At 46.7% G+C, this 25,153-nt stretch overlaps 1 protein-coding gene across 1 annotated transcript in view; it reads right to left on the bottom strand.

Moving 5' to 3' along the window:
* Positions 1 to 25,153, bottom strand: part of GTPBP4 (GTP binding protein 4) — a 28,261-nt gene that overhangs the window by 719 nt on the left and 2,389 nt on the right. The window contains exons 2-16 of the mRNA XM_008002098.3: positions 23,967 to 24,137; positions 20,540 to 20,643; positions 20,323 to 20,459; positions 19,231 to 19,331; positions 17,504 to 17,596; positions 15,722 to 15,913; positions 15,577 to 15,642; positions 10,331 to 10,420; positions 9,061 to 9,171; positions 6,828 to 6,905; positions 6,340 to 6,391; positions 5,494 to 5,594; positions 4,020 to 4,217; positions 2,291 to 2,356; positions 918 to 1,061 (exon numbers count right to left, since the gene is read on the bottom strand). Coding sequence (XP_008000289.1) covers positions 918 to 1,061; positions 2,291 to 2,356; positions 4,020 to 4,217; positions 5,494 to 5,594; positions 6,340 to 6,391; positions 6,828 to 6,905; positions 9,061 to 9,171; positions 10,331 to 10,420; positions 15,577 to 15,642; positions 15,722 to 15,913; positions 17,504 to 17,596; positions 19,231 to 19,331; positions 20,323 to 20,459; positions 20,540 to 20,643; positions 23,967 to 24,137 — 1,704 coding nt within the window. The remainder of the gene's footprint in view (positions 1 to 917; positions 1,062 to 2,290; positions 2,357 to 4,019; positions 4,218 to 5,493; positions 5,595 to 6,339; positions 6,392 to 6,827; positions 6,906 to 9,060; positions 9,172 to 10,330; positions 10,421 to 15,576; positions 15,643 to 15,721; positions 15,914 to 17,503; positions 17,597 to 19,230; positions 19,332 to 20,322; positions 20,460 to 20,539; positions 20,644 to 23,966; positions 24,138 to 25,153) is intronic.

Raw genomic sequence — 25,153 nt, 5'->3', positions numbered from 1 at the left:
TCAGTGAAGAGACCCTGTAACATCTCTTTTCTCTTAAGCCCAGCACAGTATCTGCAGGAACTCAATGAATATTTTTGTATAAAGACTGGATGAAAATCATACCTAGGACAAGCTTTACACCCAGGACTAGCTACATTTTAGACCTAGAAGGTCAGAACACATCTGTTTTAACTCCCTCTTATACAACCTAAGGACTCAGGCCCGTGAACCTGTTTTGCTCAGGTCTGATTGACAAGTGGTAATGCCAATATTAACAGCCAGGTTTCAAGATGGCAACGGCACAGAGTAGTGAAGCTCAGGCTTCTATGAAGGAGACTGCAGTTCACACACAGACTTTCTCCTGCATCTCCATTGCCACAATGTTGAAACTAAAAGTTGTTGTGTTTAATAAAAGGACATTTCACCAAGAGAGACTGTGTACATCTAAAGTGTCTTTGCCAAAAGACATTACAAATGAACTAAATGCAACTCAAGCTCTCCACCTGGGGGGAACAATCCTGCAACCTAAGGATGAGCAGGATCACCTGCCAATCGACCCAGGAGTTCCCTCTGGCTGTTCCTCCCACAGGGGGCTTCCTGGGACTTGAGGTCTCCTGGTGCTCAGCAGTGGCCACTTCCTGGCCCTCTTCAGACAACGGGGCCTGAGCCCAGACTGCCGGTGCTGTCAGACCATGCTCTGGCCACCCTCCGCAAAAGGAAAGTGCCACGGAGGGGTCCATCCAGGGCAGCTGTCCAGGGGCGTCCACTTGTACCCTGGCCCGTGCTCTCCTCTAAAGGATGCCACAAAACAAGGGCAGGCAGTGCACACAACCCCTGCATAGCTCCTGCAAATGGCAACTGCGGGTGTTTGCCCTGAACCCTGTGCAATAAACAACAGGGGCTGTCATTTTATCACATTACACAACACAGAGACTGACCTTGACATCCCTAAGACCAGAAACGTCACGTGGAGTTCGAGAGCAGCTCCGACTCCGGGCCACAGAGGACGGGGGAGCGGAGTCTTCCCGCTTTCTTTTCCTAGTGACGCTCCGGGATCTTCTTGCCTGGACTGCGTAGTGGGCCTGCAAAGCAGGGAAAGCAACGCTCAGCGCTCAGGACCCCGGCCCTGCTCCCGGGCTCAGCGCTCAGGACCCCGGCCCTGCTCCCCGGCTCAGCAACAGGCATGAGGTCACTCCAGCAAGAGGGGAGGAGAGGAGTGTTTGAACCATTACCACACGGGCTAAAGATCTTGAAAATACATATTTTCATATTAGTGACACCATTTTAAGTTCACATTAGTAACAATTTCACATTAATTGTAACAATTTCACATTAATTGTTGGTCAAATATTCTTATTCGCTTAACAGAAGCTGCTTTATGTAAGAAAGCTTATTTTAACTCCACTTACAGAAACTTAGAACTCTCATTTAAAAGTGATTATTAGAGTATAGCATCACGATTTGTATTTCAGACATAAATAACACTCTGTCCCTCATCGTCCCGTTTTGGGGGTTACTGATATGAACACAAAGGGACAACCATCAGACAGAAACCGTCAGACAGAAACTGTCAGACAGAAACTGCAGACTGCACATCTAGAGGACGGGGTCTGCAGCCACACCCTGGGCACGTCACGGCGCCGCCTGGTGCTGCTGTGGACACACCCTGGATACGCACAGAGCTGCCTCCTGCGGGCTGTGAAGCTTTTTATTTTTTTTTTGAGATAGTCTTGCTCTGTCGCCCAGGCTGGACTGCAGCCTCAACCCACCACCACTTCAACCCAGACCCAGGGTCAGGGAATCCTCAACCCAGCCCCAGGGCCAGAAAATCTCTAAAGACGAAAACTGGAAGCTCTCATTTCTTTTGCTGTCATTTCCCACGGCTTTCCAAAACCCTGGTTTGTTTTCTTTCCTTCCTTTCCTTCCCTTTTTCCTTCCTTCTTTTCTTTTCTCTTTTTCTGAGATGGAGTCTCACTCTGTCACCCAGGCTGGAGTAGAGTGGTGTGATCTCAGCTCACTGAAACCTCTGCTTTCCGGGTTCAAGCAATTCTCCTGCCTCAGCCTCCTGAGTAGCTAGGATTACCGGCAGGCACCACCACGCCCGGCTAATTTTTTGTACTTTTTTTCAGTACGGACCGGGTTTCACAATGTTGACTAGGCTGGTCTCGAACCCCTGACCTCATGATCTTCCAGCGTGCCTTGGCCTCCCAAAGTGCCTGGATTACAGACGTGAGCCACCACATCTGGCCAGTTTTCTTTATTAAAAAGGTGTATCCCGCCACATGAACACATGAACCGCCCCCACACTCACGTCGTCTTTATCATCCATGTCAACACCAAGACTGCGCATCTCCTTCTCCAAAACTGTCCTCTGAACCTGAAAAGGAAAAAAATAAATATTTGTTTGAAATTAGTTTGATGAAATGCTGAAAAAAACTTCAAGACAATATATATGTATATATATTTTGCAACAATTATACTTATTTTAGAAGTTGCAATTTTTACTGGGCCTCGCTTTCATGTTTTTGGATAGCTCAATTAAATCCCACGGAAACTAACATTTACGGAACAATTGCCGTGGGAAGCATCAGGTATCCTCTACGTCTGTCTGCTTTTCACCACCACATGGGGGAGAGTGTCCTCTACGTCTGTCTGCTCTTCACCACCACACGGGGGGGAGTGTCCCCTCTACATCTGTCCGCTCTTCACCACCACACGGGGGGGAGTGTCCCCTCTACATCTGTCCGCTCTTCACCACCACACGGGGGGGAGTGTCCCCTCTACGTCTGTCCGCTCTTCACCACCACACGGGGGGGAGTGTCCCCTCTACGTCTGTCCGCTCTTCACCACCACACGGGGGGGAGTGTCCCCTCTACGTCTGTCCGCTCTTCACCACCACACGGGGGAGAGTGTCCTCTACGTCTGTCCGCTCTTCACTACCACACAGGGGAGAGTGTCCTCTATGTCTGTCCGCTCTTCACCACCACACGGGGGAGAGTGTCCTCTCTACATCTGTTCGCTCTTCACCACAACACGGGGGAGAGTGACCGTCTCCATCGGAGGTGAGACACTAAAGCTGAGGTTAGCGAGGCGGCCTAAGACAAAGGCAGTGTGCCAACCTCTCTCCTTCCAGAGATGGCTGAGCCCCACCCGGAGAAGTAAAAAAATGTCCAAGTCCGCCATAACCAGTCACTTGCCACCATATGAAAACTGTGTGTTCAAACAGGAAGACCCACTGAGAGGCATCCTGAATGTCAAGTGACTTCTCTGGTGACATGTTAACCGCCCTGCATGTGGGCTTTCTTTCCCCCATCCCACCCTGCCACAGAGCCAATAAACTGCCTTTTGTAGACTGGGTCAGGTTTCTGTAAATTGCTAAAGAGTCCAGATTTAATGCAGAAATTAAACAACAAGAAAACCAGCCGGGCGCGGTGGCTCACGCCTGTAATCTCAGCACTTTGGGAGGCCAAGGCAGGCAGATCACTTGAGGTCAGGAGTTCGAGACCAGCCTGGCCAACATGGTGAAACTCATCTCTACTAAAAATACAAAAGTCAGCGGGGCGTAGTGGCAGGTGCCTGTAATCCCAGCTACTCAGAAGGTTGAGGCAGGAGAATTGCTTGAACCTGGGAGGTGGAGGCTGCAGTGAGGAGAGATTCTGCCATTGCACTCCAGCCTGGGCAACAGAGCAAGACTCCATCTCCACCCCCGCAAAAGAGAGAGAGCGAGAAAAGAACAGGAAAATGTTAACTGATAGCCTTAAATGTCTGTGAATCTTAGGTTACAGTTTTACTCTGTACAACTGCAAAAAGACTGGATCTAGAATAGTGCCAAACTCGAAGCTAAAAATCACCAAGAAAGGACACAGTAAAGAATATGAAAGATCAGGACGTGAGCAATCTTGCAAATCCATAAACCAATAAAATAACAATGTGCAATCTTATGGCCATGAATGGGTGGAAAGTTGTTATTTAGCAATGATCACACAGGAATCCAATCTGCAAAAACGAGATCACACCTCTTTGGAAAGACACAAACTTGCCTTCTTAGCAGTTCGCGGCATCCTGGGTCCCTGTGTATTCTTTTCTTTGGACTCCAGAATTTTCAACTTCTTTTTCTCTCTAATCTGATTTGCCAGCTGTCGGATTTCCAGCATCTCCTCATCTTCACTCTCAGATTCACTGTCATACTCTCCAGCAGCTGTTCTCAGCTCTTCTTCTTTTTCTAATTCTTCCAATTTCTTTAAAAACAGAGTTGTAATTAAACAAAATTAACAGTGAGAAAACCCCTAAGTCAGTGAGTGTGGCAGTGTGTATATATAAGCTATGTTTCCCTGCCTCGAAAGACAGAGCGATTGCCCTGGTCCGGTCCCACCTGGGCCCTGCCTACGTGCCATTTACCTCACAGGGAGGGTTCTGTGAAGAAAATGGAGACCACGTGAACGCCAGCTGCCAGCAAGTCAGGAACCGCTGTGCACCGTTTCCCTTTTGTAAAACAATTAAATTCCAAGGCTAAAAATGTGCAGAGACTGCCTCCTTCACTTCCAATGCTCCCAGCAGACACACAAAAGGAACTCAGTCCTGAGAAACTGAATTCGTGCCACATCCCATGTATCCGTTCTAATGTCATCCCAAATACAACATCACTGGATACAAATAAGACAAAAATGAAAACTAAAATACATGCGTGTTTATCACACCCTAATGAAGCAACCCAGTCAGGAGCCCAACAGGCAGATGTGCCTGCGTGAGACTCTGGCCAGGAGTGCAGAGGGTGAGGCTGGGGGGCCAGGCCTCACGGAAGCGGATGGCACGGGCACAGCTGTGTCGGAGGAGGGGAGTCTCAAGGCTTCTCACGCCTGGCAGCGCGGACTGCAGAGGGGAAGAGGCTGGGAAGGCAGGCGGCCACTGCAGGGACAGTGAGGGCATGGGCGGGACGGGGGCCCCAGCAGTGGCGAGAGCAGATGCCCTGAGGCCACTCCTCCAGCACCAATGAAATTGAGATGCTGCCCCCAGAATCTGCTATCCCAGAATCTGCTATGGAGGCAAAGGGAGCACAGAGACCATGAGACTGAAAATGTGAACTCAACTATGGAGGGCCTGTGGGAACCAAGGAGTGGAAACGTGGGACATGCAGAGGGCAAGTATTATATAAAGCATGTTTCACACAGCTCAACTGAGAAGGCAGGATAACAACTGATGGAGGACACGGTTTAAGTATGTTTTCGTTTTTTAAAAGGATGAGTAAAACTTGTGGACATTTATATGCTAAGAAAAAGCATGTAGGGAGGGGACTGAGGCAGGAAAAAGATGTGACAGCGGAAAGCTCTCAAGGAATAGGGCCCAGCAGAGCAGAGCCCATCCCGGGCCCGGCACCCTGCCAGAGTCTCGGGGCGGGGAAGAGGTGCCGGGGGCAGAATCAGGATCGAGGGGACAGGCCCAGAAGCTGTGCTATCTTCCAGCAGTAATATTATGACAAAAAGGAAAACAATCCACAATTTAAAAAGTGACACAAACCTTCATGATGGCTGGATCAATATAATCAGCTATATTATGGCCTTCCCAGATTTCTGGTATCTTATCATGTTTTTCAGACGAATTCATTAAATCCCAGTACTCTAAAGTTAAAAAAACGGTGGTTACATTTACAGCAGTTTTTAATATCTTCAAGTACTACGTGCGTAAAATGAGTTGTGACTGACGGCAAGTCAGCGACCACCGCAGAAGAGAGCACGACGTGCAATTCCACGTGCCGCACCAACAGCATCACCCTCACTCAACACCCACACGCAGAGAAAGCGACAAAAACCACCCCACCGTCCCAAAACAACAGGAAGCAACTCCCACATCACCCTCACTCAACACCCACACACGGAGAAAGCTGCAAGTCACCCCACCGTCCCAAAACAACAGGAAACAACAGAAGAACTCCCACTGAGTGCTATCAGTATGCAACTTCTTTTTTGAGACAGTCTCTCGCTCTGTCATCCAGGCTGGAGGGCAGTGGTGCAATTTCTGCTCACTACAGCCTCGACCTCCCAGGGTCAAGTGATCCTCCCATCTCAGCCTCCCGTGTAGCTGGGACTACAGGCACATGTCACCACACTCGGCTAATCTTTGTATTTTTTGTAGAGACAGGGTTCTGCCATGTTGCCTAGGCTGGTCTCAAACTCCTGGGCACAAGCAATCCAGTGTTGTGATTGCAGGCGTGAGCCACCACACCTGGTCCTCAGGATGCAACTTTTAATCTTGAAATTGACAAATAGGCTGAAACACTTTTACTCATTAAGTCTTTCCCCCCTTTTCTGGAATACTTCACGTTCAACTGGCATTTTATAATAATGATCCCACTCTGGGCCTTACTCTGAAGATCCAAAATATAATCATCTCCCATTTCCAGCTCAAGATCTCGTTCCTGCAATGGAAAGAGAAATGATCATCAGCTTCCTTTTGCCGTTCAGATCCAGAAATGCTCTGCCCCTTGTCACTTGAAACAATATTTTCTCCAATCCCCTCAGTATCAGTGGGGTTCACCTTCCATTTCTGGTAGGAAGGTTGTTTCTTATTTCAGTGCCTGTGGGGCCCGCCTTTGGGTTCCGGTAGGAAAGCTGTTTCTGGCCGTCTGTGGACTGTCCATCCTACTCATGCATTTTATTCATGGCCATCTTCCCTCAAGCCAAAGAGCTCCATGACAGGGGCTTCTGCAGGGGGACTCACTGCTGTGTCCGCAGCCTGATGGGGCCGGTGCCTGGGCACCCGCGCCTCCTGTTCGATGCCCCAGGCCCCTGTGACACGCACACACAGCCTGCCTCCCCCAGTGAGAACACCGGGCAAGAGCTCCGGCAGCATACCCTCTTCTTCTTGGGCTCCTCAATTTCCATCCTCTTCCTGCGAGCCACCACTCCGTCAGGGATGAAAGGGGGCCTCTCCTGAGAAGACACCACAAAAAGTATTTATGTGAAATGCCTGCTGAATGAGAAACTTACAAAGCCGAAAAAGTAGAAACAAATTCCCTATGTGTAAGGGGTACGGAAAACCATACCCAGACCAGTTAAAACCAACAGATTATTTTAGGGGCAAGGAGAGGGTTTCGGGGTCACTTTGCGCAGAGACCAGGAGAACTCCACACAGTGATTCCAAAGTTTATCCAGGAAAAACAGAAATCACGATTATCGTGAAAAATTACGGAAGAAGAAAGTGGTAAGAAACAACACTGGATCAATAAATGAAAGAAATTTAGACATAAACTCAAGTGCATATAAGAATTCAATGGAAAGATAAAATTTCCAATACTCAGGTCAGAAATGCCGATCACTTGGAACGGAGTGCAACCTCCACCCTCACAACAGAACCAACTCAAGACATGGTGAAGACTATCTAAAAAAGCTAATTTTTAATGCAAGTATAAAAGATAATTTTTTTTTTTTGGACAGAGTTTCACTCTTGTCTCCCAGGCTGGAGTGCAATGGAGTGATCTTGGCTCACTGCAACCTCCGCCTCCCGGGTTCAAGCAATTCTCCCACCTCAGCCTCCTGAGTAGCTAGAATTACAGGTGCACGCCTGACTATTTTTGTATTTTTAGCAGAGATGGGGTTTCACCATGATGGCCAGGCTGGTCTCGAACTCTTGACCTCAGGTGATCCACCCACCTCGGCCTCCCAGAGTGCTGGGATTACAGATGTAAGCCACTGCACCCAGCAAGAAAATATACTTTTAAAATGACTTTGGAATGAATGGTAAGCCTTTCTATGTACAATGGAAACCCAAAGAGCCAGAAATATTAATGTATTTTACTAGTTTAAAAATGTGGCCGGGCGCGGTGGCTCAAGCCTGTAATCCCAGCACTTTGGGAGGCCGAGACGGGCGGATCACGAGGTCAGGAGATCGAGACCATCCTGGCTAACACGGTGAAACTCCGTCTCTACTAAAAAATACAAAAAAAAAAAACTAGCCGGGGGTGGTGGCGGCGCCTGTAGTCCCAGCTACTCGGGAGGCTGAGGCAGGAGAATGGCGTAAACCCGGGAGGCAGAGCTTGCAGTGAGCTGAGATCCGGCAACTGCACTCCAGCCTGGGTGACAGAGTCAGACTCTGTCTCAAAAAATAAAAATAAAAATAAAAATGTACAGCACATTTGAGGTTAAAAAGGCAAGTGATAAAAAGAGAAAAAAAATATTTACAGTGTATCTAACAAGAATCCAACCTTTGTAATATAAAAATAACCAATCAGTGAGAAAAACATAAACAGCCTAAAGAACTCTGAAAAGGCCAATAAGCAGACAGACAAGCTCAACCGCACCCATCATTACAGAAACACACAACAATAAAACCATCTTTACACCACAAGGCTGACAGAGTGAGCGCCCGACCACGTCAAGGACACAGAGGGAAGGACACAGCCTCCGGTGTCAGTGGAGCACACACCAGGAAGGCGTCTGTGGGACAGGAATGCGTCTGTGGGTCAGGAATGCTGTCCACACCACATTGTGAAGTGTGGACACATTTGCAGTAAAACATGAAGACACAGCGTAACGACGTGTGCCCATCCACAATGGACAAAACAATGAAAATTTATTTTATTTTACTTTTTTATAGAGACAGGGTCCCATTACGTTGCCCAGGCTGGTCTTGAACTCCTGGGCTTCAGTGATCCTCCCACCTTGGCCTCCCAAAGTGCTGGGATTACAGGCGTGAGCCACCTCCCCGGCCAAAAAAATGAAAAATTAAAGAATGAAACAGATTTCCATCTGTGTTTAAAGAACTTTTTAAAAATTAAATCTTCTATGTCAGACACATTTCTGGAAGGATAAACAGCGGCCGTGTCATGCAGTGAATAAAATTAATCTTCTATGTCAGACACATTTCTGGAAGGATACACGACGACCGCGTCATGCAGTGAGAAACAGGTGCCATGTGGCGCTTTGCACTTTCTTATCCTTCGCTGTACGCAAGGAGGTGAAACTGAGGCCCACCCATGATATCCACCTGCGAGCGTGTGAAGCTGGATCTGAGGCTTCTGGAAAAGGCACATGGATGCCACCTGCTGACAGCGCAGAGAGCCCACGGCAGTCCCAGGAGCCGCCTTACCTTATCATCCCTCCTGGTTGGGACAGCCAGGTGCAGTCTATTCAGCACCTCATTCACTTTATTTCCCTTCATTTTGGTTTCCACTCGATGAGCCAAAAGCCTATCGCAAGCCTAATAACGTAAAAAAGAAGGCACAGTCACAAACACAGCCTCCAGCAGCCTCTGGCTGCAGATTCCAGAAGCCACAGATCAGAGCCACTGAGACTTTTCCCTCAAGGTAACTAACATGTAGGGGCCACACCCTCTGAGGCCCAGGCAGAAGCGGCCCTGAGGGAAGATGCATCTTCAGTGCCTGGGCCTCACTCCCACCACAGTGACCCCGTGCACAGGCGCAGGGCGCCCTCCAACTGCCCGTCACAAACTGGAGGCAATGTTGCCCCTCAGGACTCTAACCCGAGCAACAAATCCCTGGGTGCCACCACGGCATCAGGAGCGCCTTCTTTTTAAATCCCTGAGTGCGACCACGGCATCAGGACCGCCTTCTTTTTAAATCCCTGGGTGCAACCACGGCATCAGGAGCACCTTCTTTTTTTTTGAGACAGAGTCTCACTCTTGTTGCCCAGGCTGGAGTGCAGTGGTGCGATCTCGGCTCACCGCAACCTCTGCCTCCTGGGTTCAAGCTGTTCTCCTGCCTCAGCCTCCCGAGTAGCTGGGATTACAGGCATGCGCCACCATGCCCAGCTAATTTTGTATTTTTAGGAGAGACGGGGTTTCACCATGCTGGCCAGGCTGGTCTCGAACTCCCGACCTCAGGTGATCCGCCCGCCTCGGCCTCCCAAAGTGCTGGGATTACAGGCATGAGCCACCGCGCCCGGCCAGGAGTGTCCTTTTCTTTGAGATAAAAACAACGTGAAGTAGAAAGTAATTAGGACAGCACGTGAAATCCAGCAGCAGACTGCCTCCTGCAAAAGCTGTTCTGCTTTTCAGACTTTTCTCCCTTCTACTTCTGAACAGGTTCCATAAAAATAATTTTCACTGTACTTGCTACTGAAATATTAGAAGGCCAGAGACAACAGCTGCTTTAGGGTAAAGTTGTTTGGGGTGACAACAGCAAAGCATCCCCTCAAACCCCACTGTCCACTGGGCGCAGGGAAAGTGGGTCTTAGAGGGGTCTGTCTTCACGCCTCGCTCTCGCACGCCACCCGCCTCGCTACCGCGAGGGCTCCAAGTGTAATAATGTCTAGAAAGAAAACTATTTTCTCCCCATGACTGACTTGAATCAAACAACAGATAGTAAAAAGACTGATACCTGACTTAAGGCAGCACTGACCTCTGTTTTAACTTTAATAACACCTTCCTCAGTCAGGGTGCTGGTCTCTATTACAGGGAATCCTTCAGTCTGCAAATCTGTAAATATTTTCTGGGAATACAAAGAAAAAATGAGAGATGTATTATTTATTTCCAGTTCCCTATGGAACAAACTGTACAGTTCTGCAAATGGAGGTTGCAAATGTGAACTGTTCAACATCTGTGGCTGTTTCAAAGTCTTAAAAAACAGACATATCCTAAAAACAGTTATTTTCTTCATATTCTTCTATGATCAAGAAAATACAAATGACATCAACAAGATGGCTGACTCGTAGCCCCTCACATCTGTCCCTTACAACAAAGGCAATCAGAATAACGAACAACTACATGTTAGTAACTGAGGGGGAGCTCCAGAGGGCATCACAGGAGTGACAGGCACCCTGGTGAGTAGAAAAACGATGAAATACAGCCCAGAGAAAACACTGGGGGCCAGGCACGGTGGCTCAAGCCTGTAATCCCAGCCTTTGGGAGGCCGAGGCAGGCGGATCATGAGGTCAGGAGATACACACTGTCCTGGCTAACACGGTGAAATCCCGTCTCTACTAAAAATATAAAAAATTAGCCAGGCGAGGTGGCGGGCGCCTGCAGTCCCAGCTACTCGGGAGGCTGAGGCAGGAGAATGGCGTGAACCCGAGAGGCAGAGCTTGCAGTGAGCTGAGATCCGGCCACTGCACTCCAGCCTGGGCGACAGAGTGAGACTCCGTCTTAAAACAAACCAACCAACCAAACAAACAAAAAAAACGCTGGGCTGCCAACAATCCCCCCACAGGCGGGATGCAACGGGTCCCAGGAGGAGGTTCTCCCTACAGCGAAGGGTAAGCAAGAGGATGGCAGCAGCTCCCACCACCACTCTGGACACCCACAGCCCTCACCACTGGAGTCCCCTGGCGTCCTCGCAGCTAAGCTCCCACACAGAAGGAGCTGACACTGGGCCCCGTCTGTTGGGCCCATGGGGCGGCTATACTCCGTCATCTTGGGACTGGAACTGCGGCTGCAGTACGTCTTGCTCAGGGGAAAGTGGCCACAGCTCCCCTTCATCCCTGAGGCTAAACTGCCTCCAAACTACCCAAACCTGGTGGCCCAACATCCCCAAAGCTGTGAGCAGCTGCTACACCCTTCCCAGCAGGGCTTGGTGGAGGTGGAGCCCCTTCCCAGCAGAGCTTGGTGGAGGCGGAGCTCCTTCCCAGCAGGGCTTGGTGGAGGCGGAGCCCCTCTCCCGGCCCTTGCCCCAGCACCCAACGGTACCCTGCCTCCAGGTAAATAGCACTGTGGCCTCTCCGGGCACCCCTGTCTCCCTGCTGCCGGAGCTGAAGCAGTGCGCGGCCTCCTGGGAAATGCCCAGAATGGTCACATATCCCAGCACCTACACTGAAGAGATACCTTGTATCCCAAGGAAACAGTGCCTGGGCCACCCAGAAGAGTCACAACCCTCAGGCCCAAGCTAATCAGCCATGCACCATGGGGAGGAGCTGACATTGTACTCCACGTCCCAGGGAAACAGGGCAGGGGCTGAGCCGAGGCACCTGCCCCACCAGGCAAACAGCTCCAGCACCTGCTCCCTGGAGCTGGACTAACCCTACAGTCTGAGCTGGAGAGTCACCACTCTTTCCAGGAAACGGAGTCACTGCTGTCCTCCTCCCTGTCCTCCAAAGCCCAAATGACAGCCGGACTGGTCCATTCTGGGGTCCTTGCTGCCACCTCGCTCAGCATCACAGGGTCTGGGATACTGCTGGGCCCCACCATCCCAGGGTCCAGAGTTACCACTACACAGTGCCTCGTCCCCTCAAGCTGACACTAAGCCCTCCCTACTGGCTCAGGTTTCTGAAGTGCAGCTCTACCCTGCTTCCCAGGCTCAAACCTCCAGAGTACTTCTTCCTTGGAGTCAGGCCAGGACTGTGCCCTGACCCCATGGGTGGAGTCACAGCTACAACCTGGCCCTGTGGGCCTAAGCTGCTAGGAGTGCTTCAGGATCACAGATCCACCACAGAGAGCAAACCTGCACACCAAGGCCAGATACCATGATAGGCACACAAGACCCTAAGGCTAGGACCCCAGTCCCACAGCTACTCTGAGTACCTGTAGCTGGAACCCAGTACCATAGCAGCTGCTTGTAGACCATCTCAGACCTGACACCCAGAAAGATCCCTTCAGATAAGTCCCCTATTGTGGGAAAAACAAGAATAGCAGGACCCCAAAAGCCCTTGACACCAAGGACATTAAAAACGTACACCACTGCTGGCACAAACTTCCAGAGCTGAGGCCACGGAGCCACCCAGTTACTGCCAACATTTCGTGGAGGTGAGGAAGCTGCACAGAAACAATGTCACTGCTCCTATCCAGAAAGTCACGGCTCCCTCCCCAAACGGCACGTTCAAACCCAGTGAGGTGAAAGCCTCTCTCCACGAAAGCCAATCGAGAAGAAAGTATGAAAGAGGCCATTGTTCCACCAGATGCAGAGACATCAATGAAGGGACACAAGAAACATGAAAAAGCAAGGAAATAAGAAATCACGAAAGGAATATTAACTCTCTAGGAACAGACTCTAATGAAAAGGAAATCATGAGTTGCCAGAAAGAGAATTCAAAATAATTTTTCTGAAAGAAACTCAATGAGAAACAAGAAAATACAGATAGACAATTCAACAAAATCAGGAAAACAATTTCATGATATGAACAAGAAATTAAATTGAGACAGAAATTATAAAAAAGAGCCAAACAGAAATCCTATAGCTGAAGAATTCAATGGATGAGAGAATACAATAGGCAGTTTTAACAGCAAACTGGATGAAGCAGAAGAAAAATCTGTCATTTGAAACTACCTAGTCAGAGAAAAAAAAAGCAGTAAGAATGAAAAAGAATGAAACGAGCCTACAAGATTTACAGGAAAACATTAAGAGAATACACGTTGGTATTATGGGAGTTCAAGAAGGAGACGGGAAAAGGCTTAATAACCTATGTAATGAGATAGCTGAAAACTTTCCAAGACTGGGGAGAGGTACGGACATCTAAAACCAGGAAGTTCAAAGATTCCCAAATAGAGTCAGCCCAGAAAGGTCTTCCCCAAGCCACATTATAGTCAAACTGTCAAATATCAAATACAAAGGAAATTCTAAAAACAGCTAGAGAAAAGCTTCAAGTCACATATAAGAAAATCCCCATTAGACTAACAGCGGATTTCCTTGCAGAAACTTTGCACGCCAGGAGGGAATGGGGTGATATATATTCAGTGTGTTGGAAAAGAAAAAGAAGACTGCCAGCCAACTATACTACATCCAGCAAAGCTATCCTTCGGAAATAAGGAGAAATAAATTCTTTCCGAGAAAACCAAAAACTGAGAGAATTCATCACTAGTAGACCAGCCTTACAAGAAATACTTAAGAAAGTCCTACATCTGGAAGTGAAGACGATAATCACTATCACGAAAACATGAAAAAGTATCCAAGAAATTCACTTAACCTGTAGAGACACACATAGACTGAAAACGAGGAGATACAAAAAGATATTCTATACAGATGGAAACCAAAAGCAAGTAGGAGTAGCTACACTCCTATCAGATAAAGCAGATTTTAGGTCAAAAACAGTAAAAAGAGACAAGAAGATCATTATATAATAATAAAGGGGCCAATAATACTTGGGGACATCAACATCAGGCTCTCAACATTAGACAGATCCTAGGCAAAAAAGAATCAACAAATATTGGATTTAAAGTGCACTGTAGGCCACGTGCCGTGGCTCACACCTGCAATCCCAACACTTTGGGAGGCCAAGGCGGGCGGATCACTTAAGGTCAGAAGTTTGAGACCAGACTGGCCAACATGGTGAAATCCTGTCTGTACTAAAAATACAAGAAATTAGCTAGGTGTGGTGGCACGTGCCTGTAATCCCAGCTACTTGGGAGGTTGAGGCAGGAGAATCACTTGAACCTGGGAGGCAGAGGCTGCAGTGAGCCGAGATCGTGCCACTGCACTCCAGCCTGGGCGACATAGGAAGACTCCGTCTCAAAGAACAAAAAAAAGTGCACTGTAGACCAAACATCTACAGAACATGTCATCCAACCACTGCATGATACACATTCTTCTCCTCAGTCCATGGAACATTCTCCAGGATAGACCATATGTTAGGCCAAAAAACAAATCTCATCAATTTTTAAAAATTAAAATCATGTCAAGTATCTTTTCAGACCACAATGGAATAAAACTAGAAATCAATACCCAGAGAAACTTTCAAAGCTGTAAAAAAAGACACCCATGGGAATTATAAACATGTCCCAGAATGACCAATGGATCAATGAGGAAATTAAGGAAGAAATTAAGAAGGTGATGCTGACATGGCTGGTCCAGGACCACAATTTGAAAGCCACTCTACCAATGCATGCTTCTAAAAGCATTTATCATGAAGGACGCCTATTAAAAAGGGTTGTAGGACCAGGCGCGGTGGCTCACGCCTGTAATCCCAGCACTTTGGGAGGCCAAGGCGGGTGGATCACGAGGTCCGGAGATCAAGACCATCCTGGCTAACACGGTGAAACCCCATCTCTACTAAAAATACAAAAAATTAGCCGGGCGTGGTGGCGGGCGCCTGTAGTCCCAGCTACTCAGGAGGCTGAGGCAGGAGAACCCGGGCGGCGGAGCTTGTAGTGAGCCAAGATCACGCCACTGCACTTCAGCCTGGGCGACAGAGCCAGACTCCGTCTCAAAAAAAAAAAAAAAAAAGGGTTGTAGGATTCAATTAGTTTGAAAAATTATGTCCAACAATACTGCCTGTCTCTTGGAGAAAGCTAGCAGGCACGTCTCACTCATAGATCCAGAAAGCCCCAAATTCCAAGATCCTCCTTCTCCTTCACTCAATCATTCGTTTCCAAACTCATTTAATCACAGAACCTGTTTTATGAATTAACACCTGTGAGCACCCTCCTCCAACAGTTCTCTCCTAAGTAATCACATTTTCCAAAAGTTCAGCCCATCAAATACAGATAGTTCTACACACTCAAGAACAAAGTAGGAATCCAGAAACCTATGTTTTAGTTTTAGTTTGCCAATAACTACGTTTTTATTATGTCATTTCACTAAACCACTGAGGATATTATCTCAACTATAAAATACAATTGTGGACTAGTATTGCTAAAATTCCTTCATCTAAACTTTGGTTGTCTGAGATGAGAATTCAGAATTGGTAAGTAAGAAATATTTAAAATATTAACGTGATTTACCTGATCATCTTCAGAAAGTTCAGCTATTCTCTTCACATCACATTTGTTGGCTACAACTATGAGAGGCTAGGCAAGGAAGAAAAATAATGAAATCATTATTCTCATACTGCAGGATATGAAGCAAAACATGAGTGACCACACACACCTTGTTGATGAAGAGAGGTCTGATGTTCTGGAAGAGCTCTAGCTGCTCCCTCAGCCCATGGCCACACTGCTCAGACAAATCCATCACGTACAGGACCGCAGCACGGAGGTGGGCCAGGGCAGTGATGGCCTGCATCTCAATGGTGTTCCTATCCTCCAGAGGGTGGTCCAGGATCCCAGGAGTGTCTACAACCTAACACAGCCAGACCTTGTCACTGAAAGCACACTCACCCACAAGCTTCTTGTCCAGCACATCCCAGAAGTCACTCACACATGCCCAACCAGACCTAATAATCTTACAGGAGAATCATGTTAAAAAAAAAAAAGTAGGGCCAGATGCAGTGGCTCATGCCTGTAATCCCAGCACTTTGGGAGGCCAAGGCGGGTGGATCATGAGGTCAGGAGATCGAGACCATCCTGACTAACATGGTGAAACCCCGTCTCTACTAAAAATACAAAAAACTTAGCTGGGCGTGGTGGCAGGAGCCTGTAGTCCCAGCTACTTGGGAGCCTGAGGCAGGAGAATGGCGTGAACGTGGGAGGTGGAGCTTGCAGTGAGCTGAGATAGTGCCACTGCACTCCAGCCTGGGCGAAAGAGAGAGACTCTGTCTCAAAAAAAAAAAAAAAAAAGTAGGTCTCCTAAACACCATAAAATAAAGCAGTGAGAAAAAAGTCCATATTATTTATTTAAACATCAAAAAAGGGAGGAGGAACCCTGTAGAGCTCAATGAAATGCTAGCCATGACACTGAGAGAAATGACTCCTCTTTTTACCAGTGACATCACAAAACACAAAAACTGGGATAACTGAGAACCCTCCCATGTCTTAGGAATTACTTTCTTCACAATTTATAAAATTATAGTGTGAAAACATTGCTTCATGCTTTTTATTTATTTATTTATTTTTGAGACAGTTTCACTCTTGTCGCCCAGGCTGGAGTGCAATGGCACAATCTCGGCTCACTGCAACCTCTGCCTTCCAGGTTCAAGTGATTCTCCTGCCTCAGCCTTCCAAGTAGCTGGGATTACAGGTGCCCACCACCACGCCCAGCTAATTTTTGTATTTTTAGTAGAGACGGAGTTTCGCCATGTTGGCCAGGCCGATCTTGAAATTCTGACCTCAGGTTATCCACCTGCCTTGGCCTCCCAAAGTGTTGGGATTACAGGCGTGAACCACCGTGCCCGGCCTGCTTCATGCTTTTAAACTGTATATATGCCATTTCTGATAACAGAGTTAGAAATGACACAAAGAGAATTTCATTTTATGTTAACAAAATGCAGAAATCCACACTAGCAGCTGGCTGCCTCCCCTGAATTATATCAGAGACATGTGACCTGTTATTATGCATCCCCAGAGCTCAGACGAGTTTTCTTTATGATGATAAATTTCAAGTTCTTGATTACCCTAGATAAACCAATATATTTTTTCTGTTTAAAGACAAGACTCTCACCAGGTGCGCGTGACTCACACCTGTAATCCTAGCACTTTGGAAGGCCAAGGTGGGCAGATCACCTTAAGTCAGGAGTTCAAGACCGGCCTGGCCAACATGGTGAAACCCCCTCTGTACTAAAAAAACACAAAAATTAGCCCGTCGTGGTGGTGCACACCTGTAATCAATCCCTGCTACTCGAGAGGCTGAGGCAGGAGAATCACTTGAACCTCGGAGGCAAAGGCAAAGGTGGCAGTGGGCCAAGATCATGCCACTGCACTCCAGCCTGGGTAACAAGAGTGATACTCCATCTCAAAATAAATAAATTAAAAAAAATAAAGACAAGACTCTTACCTGCCAACGGAGATACTTATAATCCATGTGCCCAACAAACAGAGACTTGGTGGTGAACGCGTAGGGCTGGACATCCACGTCTGCTCTCGTCACCTGAAACAACAGTGAGAACTTTCAGAATCACCTCGTTTCCTCTGTGTACACAGGGCATCTGTGTGTTTTCACAAGACTAATTTTGGGTAGGAAAAAACCATAGAAGAAACCTCACACAATAAAACTGCATCAAAACAGGAGCCTGGTACCTCTTCCTTTACACCACCAGGCCAAGGACTGGGACACGAGGACAGCGTGAGGGCCGGCATCTGGAGGACAGCCACCAGTTCCCCTCACCCTCCCACGTCCTGTCCCACCGCCTGCAACGCCCTCAGAGCTCTTTATGATGACACGAATGTTCCGTCTGCACAGTCCAAACGGGGCCACCAGTCACGCACTGCTAACGAGCCTTCAATATGTGGCTCATGTGACTGAGGAGTTGAAATTTTCATTTTGCTGAATTAAACTGCAATTTAAAAAGCCACCTGGTCCAGCAGCCACCAAATCGGCCCCAGAGCACTGGCTCACTGTGGCAGGTTCAGAGCTGACAAGCATTTGAAACATCAGCAAGGACCCTACAGAGCTTTGCTGGTCACCACGTCACAGCAACCTATAGACAAAGCAAAACTTACAAATCGATTTTAAAGCAAAAGTGATCTTAAGGAGGGTGGAGTAGTTCACGCCTGTAATCCCAGCACTTCAGGAGGCTGAGGCAGGAGGATGGCTTGAGCGTGGGCGTTTGAGATCAGCCTGGGGAACACAGTGAGACTCCGTCTCCACAAAAAATAAAAAAATTAAACAGGTGTGATGGCGTGCACCTGTGGTCCCAGCTACTTGGGTGGCTGAGGTGAGAGGATTGTTTGGGCCCAGGAGGTTGAGGCTGCAGCGAGCCAAGTCTGCACCACTGCACTTCAGCCTGGGCGACAGAGCAAGACCCTGTCTCAAAAAGCAGAAGAAAAAGTTTCAACAAAAAGAAAGAATTTTTAAAATTAAAAATAAAGTGATCTTGGCACCGAGTAAGTCAAATTTTCTGAGCACATGAGCTGCTGCTGGTTGTAAATTCACATTTCAAATGTTGCTTTGCCTCTTCCTGGGTCCCTCAAACTCAGCCAAATTTTCCTGAAGAACCAAATGACCGAGTCTCTTAAATGTTACACTCAAATCCTAGTCAGTGAGCTCACCCAGGGAAAGAGCGACTTGGCACCATACCTCTACTGGACCACGTATGATTTCATGTGAAAGCTGACACAGCAACCAAGGTAACAGATCACCCAGAAGCAGCTGGAGACTGGAAGACCTCAGCTGGGCGAGTGTCACCTGCCACTAGAGCCCCCCTGGCATAGCCATTCCAGGACAGGCCAACACCACCCAAGAAAACCTCTCCAGTTGTCAACAAAAATGCACTTACATGTCTCAAATTCCTTAGAAATCACAGGACACACACAAGAACACAAAGTAATGGCTTCTGTAATAGTAATATAAATGTAGATACAGACAAAGTCAATCCTCTCCAAGAGGAACTCAGGTGTGCTCAGGCACTGGGGCCTCCTGCAGACCAGGGCAGTGTTTACTCAAGGACCAACTCGGAGGCCAAGATTATCACCAAGGCCATCTTGAATCCCGCGCAGTCAGAACACAATAACGCTGACCTAAAACGGTCAGATTATTTGCTTTACGATAAAAAACAGACCAACCTTATTGATGAAACTGGACTTCCCAACATTTGGGTACCCACACAAAAGCAGAGTCCTGGTATTTGGATCAATGGTTGGCAAACGGGATAAATGCTGACGCACTATGAAAATATGAAAAGTTCAAATTGAAAAATTAAGAAACTCAAAGTGTAAGATTTGCTTTCAATTTTCTTTTCAACTTAGTTACAGTCCAGGCCTGTGGTGATATTAATCTTACTCCAACTTTTGTAATGCAAAAGTGATGGAAAAATAGTTGCAGAGAGTAACCGTATATATATAGTATATTCAATAGTTATTTCCCAAGTTTGGCTCTAGTAAGAATCATATTCCTCAGCCCTTCTAAGCCCATGTTTTAACTCATTAGGTGAAAAGTGGGGCCAACAGCGTTGCTGGAAGTGTCCAGATAATTCTCATTAGCAAGATGACATTAGGGAAACAGCGTACTTTGAAGCCTGCATGCCATGCCGTTCTGGCTACACATGGGTTACTGCCATTCTGCCACCTCATCTGTAACACACATGGCTCCAGGGTGGCATCCCTTGGGCCATCACGAAGACCACACAGATCTGCAGGAAAGCACCTGCAAAGCGTCCACGTATCATAAATTTTGTTTAAAATTATTTGCAAGATGCAGGAGGGATAAGAAAACCAAATGAATCAAAATAATTTGTCATGTAAGAATACACACAAATAAATAGGCAAGTAATTGTTTCAATAGAATCCTACTACGTTAATTCAGAAAGTGCTATTAAATAAAAGTATTTTTAAAAATAAAAAAGTCAATAATAAACTATGAGCCATCTTATTTTTTATACTTTTCAGTACTTTCTCATGATTTTTTGTCTATGCCTTACCTATTAAATATGAAATACATAAATTTTCTTACCAGTGCTGTTGATTTGTAAGTATTATACGTGCTACCACTTTTTCAATAAAAACCAGCCTATTACTGTTTCTCATAGGTAAAGCTAGGAAAAATAACTGACCCGGTCATCTCCAAAATACAACAAAAACAGACATCTCAAGTCCTCAACAAGGACACATCCTCTCAGCAGGACACTAACGCAGTTCCTGCAGATGTGTGACAAGCACCTTGCTCCAAATACTCCAAACTCTGCTTCTGCCTCTTGATCACCGTGCACATCCGTCCCAGGGCTGCGCGCTTCAGCTGTTTGCAGCGGTAGAGAGAGTCGCCGTACTTCATCAGTCGCACGTAATCTTTAGCAACACTGTAAAAAATAAAAAGCACTAGTTTTTTTTTTCCCACTTTTGATAACTTAAAAGACACTACAGTAAAAAAGTACCTTACTTGTCCACTAAATTTTTGGCAATATTTATTTGCCCCAGAGCCAACTTGTAATGATCCTTGTCGTAGAGAATATTCATCAAATCAGCATAGAACGGATGAATATCCTGTAACAAACAAAAAAAGCACACCATGGTCACTTTGGGCCGGCAGTTTCTCATCCCTAGAAGTACCACTTGAAGAACAATTTCTTTCCCTCTCCCTTCAAGCCCGCAGTGTCTCCTCCTCAGTTCCCTCTCCCGGCCAGGGGCCCTGTCTATTTAGTCCTCTGAGAAAACAAGCATCAGAAGGGATGCGGGCGCCAATGGTGACGGCTCGCACCCACCTCGCTCCCAGCGCAGTGGTGGAGCTGTAGGACCCAGCAATGGCCAGCCCCCAGCCCTGCATGTGCCCTTCCTGCTGCTCAGGAACTCAGCGCCAGAAATTCTTCCCTCCACCGGACTATTCCCATCAGCCTAAAAATTTGCCGTTATTTCCCAATCTTTAGGAAAAAAAATTAAAAACGCCCGTGGCCCCCAAATCCTTCCTATTCCTTCTCTTTGCTCCCAGGAGGTCCTGTGTCTCTCCTCTTCTCTCCTCCCTCTCTTGAACCCACTCTCACCAGAATTCTGTGTCCACCACTCCTTCTAAACAGCCTACAAGCTCACCAAGGACCTCCCAACGACCAATTCTCAGTTTTTAAAATCTCACAGACCTCTTGAAGCACTGGGGGCTGGCCACGCATCCTGCCTGCAGCATTCTCCTCACAGCTTCCAGGTAAAGAGTCTGCCCCCTCTAAGTCCTGTGCTGGCTCGTGCTCACAGCTCTACCCGAAACATTCATGCTCCCCACAGCACCCTTCTTCCTACATTCTCTTCCAAGATGATTTCAGATAGATTTAAACATCGTCTACATTTTACTAATGCATTTTAAATCAACAGGTCAGCGTCTCCTGAGAGATCTCGCCAGTGCATATAAACTCAACCCTTGACTACCACCTCCAATTCCATGTCCCAGTGTTCACCTCCCCACCCTGCCCCACCTCCTGGGTCTCCTGCACCTGCTGCTTCTCTGACTACAGGCCTGACTCTCTCTCCCTGCACAGATACTCCCTACTCCCTTCCATGGCTTCACTGCATTCATCTGACACGCTGTTTACTGTCTTTTCTCCACCAGAATGAGATCATGAACCTTGACCACTTCTGGATTCCTAGTGCTCAGAACAGTACCTGACAGACAATAAGCGCTCAGTGAATGACGACTTAGTGTCTAACCCTCCACTAACCCTCCACTCTGAAGCTGTTCTCAGATAACCAGTCCTGGCTTTGAAAGAAGTAATAGAATGTTAATACCTTTGAACTCTCCTACCTCTGATGGCTATAACACTGAGGATGAAAAAGATAAAACTTCTTAAAAAGAACCACAAAAATCTGATACTAAGTAGATCAAAATATGTTGTTTGCTAAAATCAAGTGTTTCCTAATATCAAATCAGTTAAGAATAATCTCATTCTTGGCCAGGCGCGGTGGCTCATGCCTGTAATCCCAAAACTTTGGGAGGCCGAGGCAGGCGGATCACCTGAGGTCAGGAATTCGAGACCAGCCTGGCCAACATGGAGAAACCCCGTCTCTACTAAAAAAAACCACAAAAATTAGCCGGGCGTAGTGGCACATGCCTATAATCCCAGCTACTCGGGAGGCTGAGGTGGGAGAATCGCTCAAACCTGGGAGGTGGAGGTTGCAGTGAGCTGAGATCACGCCATTGTACTCCAGCCTGGGCAACAGAGCAAGACTCCGTCTCAAAAAAAAAAAAAAAAAAAATCAAAACATATTCTTAATCACCTTCTTCACCCCCAGGTACTCTCTAGTACCTGACCTTTCCCAAGAAACCATTCACTCATTCAACAAACATCTACTGAGCAACTGTGTCAAATCCTAGACAGATACAACCTAAGTGTCTGTCCTCTAGCAAGAATTTTTGCATTTTATTTTAAGTACTTCTGTATTTTAAAAATAAGCCATTATTGGCTGGGTGTGGTGGCTCACGCCTTTGGGAGGCCAAGGCAGGCGGATCACCTGAGGTTGGGAGTTTGAGACCAGCCTGGCCAACATGGTGAAACCTTGTCTCAATTAAAAATACAAAAATTAGCCAGGCATGGTGGCAGGCACCTGTAATCCCAGCTACATGGGAGGCTGAGGCAGGAGAATCGCTTGAACCTGGGAGGTGGAGGTTGCAGTGAGCCAAGGTCGTGCCACTGCACTTCAGCCTGGGCAACAGAGCAAGACCCCGGCTTAAAAAAAAAAAGCCATCATTACTTGTTTAAATATGAAGTACTGTCACAGAAGCGAAATGTTTCTCTCTGCTTACATCTGCCTTCAGCGACTATTCTGGGGCAATGGCGGATTTAGGCTTTGAGACTATACTGCTGATCCCCGCACCCTTCACAACCTCAAATAACCTTGCAACCACATTACCCCATGCGTGGTGTCATGAGGCTTTGTCAGCAGTGCCTGCCAAGCAGATACTGCTCTTACTTTTCCACAGCTAAAGAAACAGGCAGGCTGGGCGTGGTAGCTCACGCCTGTAATCCCAGCACTTTGGGAGGCTGAGGCAGGTAGATCACTTGAGGTCAGGAGTTCAAGACCACCCTGGCCAACATGGTGAAACCCCGTCTCTACTAAAAATACAAAAATTAGCAAGGCGTGGTGGTATGCGCCTGTAATCCCAGCTACACAGGAGACTGAGGCACAAGAATTGCTTGAATTCAGGAGGCAGAGGCTGTAGCGGGCTGAGATCGCGCCACTGTACTCCAGCCTGGGCGATAGAGCGAGACTCAGCCTCAAAAAAAAAAAAAAAAAAGAAATAAAGAAACAGGCAAACTGCAATGTGCAGCAGAGAAAGGAGCTCAAGGTTTCTGGCTTCATTCAAAAGTCACAGCTCCCACGTGATCTCTTCTTGCCAAAGAAGAAAACAGTCAGTGCTGAACTGTCATCAGCTGATGAAGCAACAAGATCACAAACAGTGGTGGAGTTTACACCACTCAACCAAGCTGAGCCCAGAGGAATAAAACCCTTGGAAAGAGGGTGCAGGAGATGAAGCCCAGACAACCAGTGAGCTGTCAGCTTCTGCATTCATAACCCACAGCTATCATTACCACTTGGGTTGGCACCTCCAAGCCCAGGGGTTACACCGAAAGCCTGAGAAGAGAGCTTCGGGCCTCCTTAGATGGGGTTTGGTTGGAGGAAAGAATACTAGGGAATCAAAAAACCCATATTCTGTTCCCACTTTTATTAATTCAACAAATTAGTTATTTGCCACTAACTTATTGAGTAATAATCTAAGTAATTTACTTTGTTTCCTTTTCTGTCAAATGAGTACACCAAACTGGTTAAACACTGATTCTCTGAAGGCTCATATTTACATAACCACAGAAGTCCCCCAAGTCACTTACATCCAATTTAGGGAAATCTGTTAGAATTTGTGAAAGTCTATCATGGTAATTCTGTTGAGTAAATTTGACTTTTCTCATGTAAAAATGTCTAATGCGATGAATTTGGTAATGTTTATGAATAACAGTTGGAGTCTTTCGTTGAGTCTTCGACAATGTCAGGTCAATAAAGTCCTGCAATTAAAGAAAATAAAACATAATTACATCAAAAGTGTCTACTTTTGATCCACTTATTTGAAACCTTCTTAAAACACTAATTACAGTACTACATATTTTAAATTACAAAAATTTACTCTAACTAAACATTTTATGTACAACCTTGTTCATCTTCAAACACACGGCTGCTAAGATAAATTTTACGCCATACTTTCTTGATGCTATCTTAATTTCCAAACACCTAAGAACCATTGAAACTTCAGTAATCAGAGAACTCAAATCATAAATTAGAAAAAATAGTTGAGAAAAAGAAACAATCCTCCCATTTCTTTATGCGTATCTTTGACTTTGAAAGTACATAAAATAACAGGTAAAACTAAAATCCACTTCATAATTTCCTAAGAGCATGGAAGGGAACTACTTGAGGAGATGAAGGATTTTTGCATGAGTTGCCCAGTGCAAAGAGTCAGCACTTCTCTTTAATAAGGATCTGATTCCCAGGATTCCTCAATCCAATGTATCTAGTCACACAAAATTACTTGGATCTTTTTTCTTGAACACTTTAATTCAACAATTTGATTAACTCAATATTATTTCAAACAAAGGTTGTTAGGGATACTTGGGTGCTGAAGATAATGAACAAGATACTGTCCCTTCCTTCATGGAATTCAGGGTCCAGTGACAGAAGTAAACACGTAGGCACAACACAGTCTGCCAAGTATTATACTATGAGGGGCACGCACCGTCTCCCCTCTGGGTCTACAAGTGAGACAAGTAAACAGGTGGTCACAACAGTCTTCCAAGTACTATGAGGGGCACACACGGTCTTCCCTCTGGGCCTACAGAAGATCTTCCCTACATTTTTCTGCAACTAATGGCGTTCACATATCCTGAAGGGGGACCAGTTCAAAGGTTACCTACTTCATAAGATTGCCCCTGACTCTCCAACTTACCACAGCTAACCGCACTCTTCTCTCCCAATCCATGTGGGTCCTCCATGATAACAGTTTCATTTCTAGTATGGTCATTCATGA

This window comes from Chlorocebus sabaeus, chromosome 9 (assembly GCF_047675955.1).
Source record: "Chlorocebus sabaeus isolate Y175 chromosome 9, mChlSab1.0.hap1, whole genome shotgun sequence".
NCBI lineage: Eukaryota > Metazoa > Chordata > Mammalia > Primates > Cercopithecidae > Chlorocebus > Chlorocebus sabaeus.
Note: the sequence above shows the minus strand (reverse complement) of the source record. Positions and strands in the feature narration are given on the sequence as shown.